At 33.9% G+C, this 9,465-nt stretch overlaps 1 protein-coding gene across 1 annotated transcript in view; it reads left to right on the top strand.

Moving 5' to 3' along the window:
* The first annotated feature begins 373 nt into the window (after positions 1 to 373).
* LOC143051541 (uncharacterized) overlaps positions 374 to 9,465 on the top strand; it is a 64,661-nt gene continuing 55,569 nt past the window's right edge. Inside the window, exons 1-2 of the mRNA XM_076224435.1 lie at positions 374 to 468; positions 4,180 to 4,281. Of these exons, the coding sequence (XP_076080550.1) occupies positions 388 to 468; positions 4,180 to 4,281 (183 nt within the window). The 5' untranslated portion in view covers positions 374 to 387. The remainder of the gene's footprint in view (positions 469 to 4,179; positions 4,282 to 9,465) is intronic.

Raw genomic sequence — 9,465 nt, 5'->3', positions numbered from 1 at the left:
CTTCCGTCATTTTCTTAATCATTGTTAATTGGACAGGTTCAATGGACAATAAATATTTCACAGAATTATATAAAGTGGGGCCTCATTTTAATTGTCTTGTCCAGCTGAGTCCATTGATATAAATATTGTTTATGTTTCTAGAAAAAAGTTATTTTTTTAACCTAACAGTTCTGATGGAAGTTCTGACATCTCACAATAAAACATGTTGTTTATTTGTTGTTTATGTAGAATATAAATACAAGTGTGACTGGTCATTTTATTCAGTTTTGACCACTGATTCATGTGATATATATTTTGTTTATATTTATTACACAACATTGTCCAGTTTATGACACAAGTTTTAATGTCTGTTATATGTTGATATTACAGAATGGAAGGACACCATTAATGTCGGCCGCTGCGGGAGGACACCTGGAGGTGGTGACTTTCCTAGTTACTCAAGGAAGTCAGTTAGAAGTTACAGACTGGGTAATGATAGATATAATGACCTTACTCTGACCAAACATCACTTTATACAGAATCTGCACAAAATCATGTTGTTAATCAGACAGGTTTAATGGACAACAAATATTTGTTAGAATTATATAAAGTGGGGTCTCATTTTATTCGTAACACAGAACTGAATCAGATCGTTAAGGTTTTATTTTGTTTCCTGATGAAAAATTATTTTGTAAACATCTGATTTTAATGAGAAGTTAAAGAGAACGAGTTGTGTTAACATCTTTAGTCAGATAATGTTAATTCTTCAGATTTAATGTAAAACATCTTTTAAAAATAACAGATACTTGACAGAATTATTTAAAGTGGGGTCTTATTTTTCTTGTCTCTTCGCACTGAATCAGAAAATATAACTCGTTTTAATGTTTCTTGAAAAAAGTTTTTTTTTATCACTTCCGTCATTTTCTTAATCATTGTTAATTGGACAGGTTCAATGGACAATAAATATTTCACAGAATTATATAAAGTGGGGCCTCATTTTAATTGTCTTGTCCAGCTGAGTCCATTGATATAAATATTGTTTATGTTTCTAGAAAAAAGTTATTTTTTTAACCTAACAGTTCTGATGGAAGTTCTGACATCTCACAATAAAACATGTTGTTTATTTGTTGTTTATGTAGAATATAAATACAAGTGTGACTGGTCATTTTATTCAGTTTTGACCACTGATTCATGTGATATATATTTTGTTTATATTTATTACACAACATTGTCCAGTTTATGACACAAGTTTTGATGTCTGTTATATGTTGATATTACAGGATGGATGGACACCATTAATGTTGGCGGCTCTGTACGGACACCTGGAGGTGGTGACTTACCTAGTCACTCACGGCAGTCAGTTAGAAGTTACAACCAAGGTAATGATAGATATAATCACCTTACTCTGAACAAACATCACATCATACAGAATCTACACAAAATCATGTTGTTAATCAGACAGGTTTAATGGACAACACATATTTGTTAGAATTATATAAAGTGGGGTCTCATTTTATTCGTAACACAGAACTGAATCAGATAGTTAAGGTTTTATTGTGTTTCCTGACGAAAAATTATTTTGTTAACATCTGATTTTAATGAGAAGTTGATGAGAACGAGTTGTGTTAACATCTTTAGTCAGATATTGTTAATTCTACAGATTTAATGTAAAACATCTTTTAAAAATAACAAATACTTGACAGAATTATATAAAGTGGGGTCTTATTTTTCTTGTCTCTTCGTACTGAATCAGAAAATATTACTCGTTTTAATGTTTCTTGAAAAAAAGTTTTTTTTTAACTTTGATCATTCTACTGAATCAACATAAAATCATGTTGTTGATCATACATGTTAAATGGTCAACAAATACTTGTTTGACTTAGGCCAACTAAAATTAATTAGTAGATTTTCATCCAAATTTTTGAAAAAAATGGGGCGGGTGGGAGGATTTTATTTTTTAAATTTTATTTCGTATGAAATCTTTTTGTCACGTGTTATTCATATATGCAAGTGTAATAATAAGCTTATATCATGTAAATACATCCATAAGGTATCGTGTATAAGACAATAACAATCAAAACCAAGGAGTAACCAAAGACTCATAAAACCAAAAGACATTTACATCAACAGTTACAAATAATAAGTAGGAAACAACACAAACTCCACTAAAAACCAGGAGTGAAATCAGGTTCTCCGGAAGGGTAAGCATTTCCTGCACCGTATAGGAAGTACACCACTAATTAATGGCCCCATTGCTTTCTATGTTAAATTCCTCAATTTCGAGTGGTCACAGCTCTTTTATCTTAAGTTCAAATAAAGTGACAATCATTCTATGTCAAAGCAACACCTTCTGGTGTCCTGTTCTAAAAAAATCAACATACCTTAACAGGTACTTCCGATCTGACAAAAAAGGCAAAATGTACCCTCCTTTTTAAATTTCATGCCATTTTTTTTATTATTCAAATTTATCAGTCAAAAGTTGTTCTGCAATGATCACCAGTCATGCAGCTTTCATTTGATACCAAAATTAATAAAATATTCTAAATATTTTGAAAGTTATGTCCATGCGTAGGAACTATTTTGTGTTAAATATGTACTACTTTCTGGTATGTGCTTTCTGGCCGGGCCTGAATTAGTGGTGTTACACCTATATGGCACCAATCATGTTATTTCTTTGTTCATTTCGGTAATGATGGAAGGTTGTTATGATTGAGGAAGAATATCACTGAGATATGATTTCTGACACTCTTTTGTCATAATGGCCAATCAGCTCATGATGGCGACCATGAAATTACTTGAGTAATGACATTAATTTGATTGATTCATAGCCCTGTCTTAGCAACTTTTTAGAAAGCAGTATTCCTTGTTCAACAAAATTAAGGTACTTTTAGCTAGCTCTAGAGTAACGTATCAATTGAGACACATATACTCCATACGCTGATGCCGCTTTTTCAAATTCGTAAATATATATATCTGATTGGCAACCACTGTTTTACATGTAATTGCCACTTTAGAAACCTATTTTATAGTAAACAACAGAAATGTGGAGAAATGCTCTCTTAAGTTGGACTATCTATATCAAATGTATTTTGCTTTCTAAGCAATGTTTTTTTTTTGTCCTAATAAAATGAAAAAAAGGCATTGGTATGCAACACGAGCACGATAAGTACGGAATAAAATGAAAACTCAAACAGAGTTGAAATAATAGGGTTGGTCCTTAATATGCAAGATGCAAATATAATTACAATGTAGAACATAAAGTTGTTTAATGACTCTATCGTGGGTATTGGGACAGGATGTTTGCTGTTTTTCTACAAAAAAAGAAAGGCATGGATAAATCTAAATCTAAGAGCTTGCTATAAATTAATAAATTAAAAATGCGTATGTTTGTATTTTATGAACTCAAAATACGGTCACCAATCTATAAAGCTCATGCTTGTGTCAATTTCTGTATTCCAGTCAAACGTGTTCCACGATTCTTACGATTTTGGGTTTCATTCACAGTCCAAATTTCTTGACACAAAGTCATTGTATAAATAAAAGAAATCCAAGGTGTTTTTCTCACAAACATTTGTGTCATTTGTGTCATTTGTGACATACTGCGATTTGCGTTCTAGGACACAGCGTATTACTCGTAACCCGAATATTTCACGCCATTCTTGTAATCAATCTCTATTCTCGGTAAATGATGTTGTCATCATATATCAGCAGAATATATCGAATTAATCATTCAGTAAGAATTCTCTAAGAAATACGAAAGCCGAAATTAGAAAAAGGAAGTTTCACATGAAACGAAATTATCGACGGTTACCGGTAACGGAAATGAACAAAATACGGAAATCGTAATTTTTTGAAAAATAAAAAAAATCGGGGCGGGAAGATTTCAGAGGGGCGGGCGGGGATGAAAATCTATCAATTAATTTTAATTGGCCTTATATAAAGTGAGGGTTGCTATTATTTGACTTGTTACACTTATATAATTAAGAGTTTATTATTTTTTTACCTGTTTTGTTTCACTGAATTAGAAAATATGCATTGAATTTATATATCTTAATCTACCATTTAATACTTTATACACTGATATAATTGGATATTTTCTTACCCGATGTTATATTTCTTACATTTGGTAAATTGTTTGACTCCTCTCATGATTTTGTTATCACACACCATTAACATGTTTATATTTTTATATTGTTATAGTATGGAGAAACAGCTTTACATCATGCTGCTGAGTATGGACGGATTGATGTAACAAAATGTTTAATAGATCAAGGATGCAGTCCTTGGGTGAAATCATTGGAGGTAACATTCCGTTTTATTCTTATTAGATAGATATATATTTTATTCTCTAAAAACTTAATACAAGTCAACAGAGAAAGTACAATTACAGTATAAATACAAATACATGTACAATAGTTGAGGGTAAACAGCTGCAGATAATATATGATAAAGTACAACTTTATGATGAAATACCTGTATAATAAACAGGTTAAACTAAATATGAAGAAATCAGTCTGTGCGTTACTTTTACATGGAGGGACTAACCTTTTTATTAATACACTTAATGAATGAACACAGTTTTCTTAAGGAGGCTCACGGGTATAAGATTTTCAAAAAAATTAAACAATAATTTTTCATTACAAATTTTATTTATTACCTTAAGTAGTTATTACTTTATCATTATGGTACAAGAATCATTCCAAAAAATCAATTCTTGTTGGCCTCAGGTGACTTTTAAAATGTAGATATAATTGAAAAAGCTCCAAATTATCTCCCTTTGGTGCAAAAATGCCATTTTTGGCATTAAAATAGAAATATCTTAAATTTACTCATTGGTGACCTATATTTTTTATTGTTGTTTTCGAAAAAGCTGTACATAAACTAAATAACTGTAAAATTTAGTTCTTTTTTTATTTCGATATTACAACTATTTCCCCTATTAGGTCAACAGAAAAAAGGACATTAACAAAAATGTATACTTCTTTCGAAGGCAGATTTTGAGCGTAAAACGGTGACCCCATTTTTAGCTCACCTGTCCCGATGGGACAAGTGAGCTTATGCCATTACTTGGCGTCCGTCGTCGTCCGTCGTCTGTCGTCTGTCGTCTGTCGTCCGTCGTCTGTCGTCGTAAACTATTTCAAGAATCTTCTCCTCTGAAACTACTGGGCCAAATACTTTCAAACTTTAACTGAATGTTCCTTAGGGTATCTAATTTATAAATTGTATCCGAAACAGGAATAATGTTCAGCAAAGTAAGATTTACAAATAAGTCAACATGACGGAAATGGTCAGTTGACCCCTTTAGGAGTTATTGCCCTTTATAGTCAATTTTTAACAATTTTTCGTAAATCTTAGTAATCTTTTACAAAAATCTTCTCCTCTGAAACTACTGGGCAAAATACTTTCAAACTTTAACTGAATGTTCCTTAGGGTATCTAGTTTGTAAATTGTATTCGAAATTATGATCTATCAACAAACATGGTCGCCATTGCTAAAAATAGAACATAGGGGTCAAATGCAGTTTTTGGCCTATAACTCAAAAACCAAAGCATTTAGAGCAAATCTGACCAGGGGCTATATTGTTTATCAGGTCAAGATCTATCTGCCCTGAAATTTTCAGATGAATCAGACAACCTTTTGTTGGGTTGCTGCCCCTGAATTGATAATTTTAAGGAAATTTTGCTGTTTTTGGTTATTATCTTGAATATTATTATAGATAGAGATAAACTGTAAACAGCAATAATGTTCAGCAAAGTAAGATTTACAAATAAGTCAAATGACGGAAATGGTCAGTTGACCCCTTTAGGAGTTATTGCCCTTTATAGTCAATTTTTAACCATTTTTCGTAAATCTTAGTAATCTTTTAGAAAAATCTTCTCCTCTGAAACAACTCGGCCAAAGAAATTGAAACTTGGCCACAATCATCATTGGGGTATCTAGTTAAAAAATTGTGTCTGATGACCCGGCCAACCAACCAAGATGGCCGCCACGTCTAAAAATAGAACATAGGGATGAAATGCAGTTTTTGGCTTTTAACTCAAAAACCAAAGCACTAAGAGTAAAACTGACACAAGTAAAGTTGTTGATCAGGTCAAGATCTATCTGCCCTGGAATTTTCAGATGAATTGGATCATCGGTTGTTAGGTTGCTGCCCCTGAATTGATAATTTTGAGGAAATTTTGCTGTTTTTTTGTTTTTATCTTGAATATTATTATAGATAGTGATAACTGTAAACAGCAATAATGTACAGCAAAGTAAGAACTAAAAATAAGTCAACATGACCAAAATAGTCAATTTACCCCTTAAGGAGTTATTGCCCTTCATAGTAAATTTTAAATAATTTTCACAAAATTTGTAGATTTTCACTAACATTTTTTGTAAGCAGCAAAAATGTTTAGTTAAGTAAGATCTACAAACACATCACCATCACCAAAACACAATTTTGTCATGAATCCATCTGTGTACAATGTTTAATATTAACATAGACCAAGGTGAGCGACACAGGCTCTTTAGAGTCTCTAGTTTTAAATTAAAAAAAATGATTTAGACCCATGAGCCCCCTTAAAACTGATTATTTTTTGTCGAGCCTGCGACTTTAATCTCAGAAAGCTCGGCATAGGGATAGTGGTAAAGCAGTGGTGGAGGCGTTAGCTAACTTCTTAAAAGCTTTATATTTTAGAAGGAGGAAGACCTTGATGCTTCATACTTTGTATATGGATGCCTCATGTTATGAAGTTTCCGCCAGTCACATGTCCAATGTCCTTGACCTCATTTTCATGGTTCAGTGACTACTTGAAAAAAAAAATGTTTGTAATGTTAAATTATGTTTTATAAATAAAGTATAACTATATTTGGTATGTGCGTACCTTGCAAGGTCCTCATGCCCGTCAGACAGTTTTCACTTGACCCCAACCTACCAACACACCTAACACCAATCCTACATTACTGACACAACTACCATCTCATCATACTCTACCAACACACCCTACACCAATTCTACACTACTGATACAACAACCATCTCATCATACATCACCAACACATCTAACACCAATCCTACATTACTGACACAACTACCATCTCATCATACTCCACCAAAACACCTAACACCAATCCTACACTACTGATACAACTCCAATCTCATCATACTCCGCCAACACACCTAACACCAATCCTACATTACTGACACAACGACCATCTCATTATACTCCAACAACTCACCTAACACCAATCCTACATTACTGATACAACTCCAATCTCATCATACTCCGCCAACACACCTAACACCAATCCTACATTACTGACACAATGACCATCTTATTATACTCCGCCAACACACCTAACACCAATCCTACATTACTGACACAACAACCATCTCATTATACTCCGCCAACACCTCTAACACCAATCCTACATTACTGACACAACGACCATCTCATTATACTCCACCAACTCACCTAACACCAATCCTACACTACTGATACAACTCCAATCTCATCATACTCCGCCAACACACCTAACACCAATCCTACATTACTGACACAACGACCATCTCATTATACTCCACCAACTCACCTGACACCAATCCTACACTACTGATACAACTCCAATCTCATCATACTCCGCCAACACACCCTACACCAATCCTACACTACTGACACAACTAACATCTCATCATACTCCATCAACACACCTAACACCAATCCTACACTAATGACACAACTACCATCTCATCATACTCCACCAACACATCTAACACCAATCCTACACTAATGACACAACTACCATCTCATCATACTCCATTAACACACCTTACACCAATCATACACTACTGACACAACTACCATCTCATCATACTCCACCAACACACCTAACACCAATCCTACATTACTGACACAACTGCCATCTCATCATACTCCACCAACACATCTTACTTCCATCTAATCACATTCCACTAATGCACCTCACACCAATCATACACTAGTTAACAAAACTACCATCTAATCATTCTCCAACAACACACTTTACTACCATCTAATCACATTTCACCAACAGATCTTACACCAATCATACACTGTTTACAAAACTACCATCTAATCACATTCTACCAATTCACCTTACACCAATTATACACTATTAACAAAACTACCATTCAATCACATTCCACCAACACACCCTACACCAATCATACACTTTTATCAAAACTACCATCTAAGCATACTCCGGCAACACATCTTACACCAATCATACACTACTAACAAAACTACCATTTAATTATACTCCAGCAACACATCTTACACCAATTATACACTATTAACAAAACTACCATTGATTATACTCCAGCAACACATATAACTACCATCTTATCACATTTCACCCACACACCTTACACCAATCATTCAATAATTTCTTTAACAGCAAAATCTCAAATATTATTCATTGATCTCTTTATAATGACACTTCATATTTGTTGTTAGTTTAGGTTCACTGGTTTTTATTTCAAGTATATATAAATAAGACAACATTCTGCATTGTATAGGCAGGGATCTCCATGGATGAAAATTGAACGAAGGAGGAACTTTCACCATCATAAACCGTATCTACGCTGTACAGTGTAGCGCGATCGAAAGTATTTCATCCCTCCACATAAGGATAGGTGAACATGCTAATTCCTTGCTTATTAAGTCTCCCAAACAAAGTTTGGAGACTTATTGTTTTTGCTCAGTTCTTATTATTTTTATTATTCTTCTTTTTCTTTTTCTTTTTCTTCCGCCACATTAAAAATGAACTTGTCCGCAGCGTTTCTCCAAAAACCCTGATCAGATTAACTTAGGGTTTCATAGAATGTTAGACTAATATGTCTAGGTGAGCCATCGATCTTTCGTTTGTGGATTGGGGTCTATTAAGGGGTACTTTGGGGGGCAGAAAGAAGGGAGGGGTTTACTATAGAACCCTATGGGATTTTTTTTTCTAAAATTTTCAAATGAATATAACTTGAAAACTGTAAGTGATAGATACATGTAGTCTTCAGAAATGATTAAAGGACAATAAAACAAATCACATGAAATATAGGGGGAGTCCCTTGGGGGTCATCCCCACCCCCTTCAATTTGAGAATATGCTTTTATCTTGTAAACGGTCCAGATCCCCACCCCTAAACCTCAAATATTCTTGAATGGGACAATAAAACAAATCAAATGAAATTGAAGGGAAGTCCCCGGGGGTCCTCCCCACCCTGTTCAATTTGAAAATGTGCTATTATCTTGTAATCGGTCCAGATCCCCACCCCTAAACCATATATATTCTTGTAGGCTAGGGGACAATAAAACAAATGAAATGAAATAAAAGGGAAGTCCCTAGGGGGTCACCCCACCCCCTCTTGTTTGAAAACTTGTAAACGGTCAACATCCCCACCCCTTAACCATACATATGCTTGTATGGGACAATAAAACTAATCAAATGAAATTAAATGGAAGTTCCTTGGGGTC

This window comes from Mytilus galloprovincialis, chromosome 11 (genome assembly GCF_965363235.1).
Source record: "Mytilus galloprovincialis chromosome 11, xbMytGall1.hap1.1, whole genome shotgun sequence".
NCBI lineage: Eukaryota > Metazoa > Mollusca > Bivalvia > Mytilida > Mytilidae > Mytilus > Mytilus galloprovincialis.
Note: the sequence above shows the minus strand (reverse complement) of the source record. Positions and strands in the feature narration are given on the sequence as shown.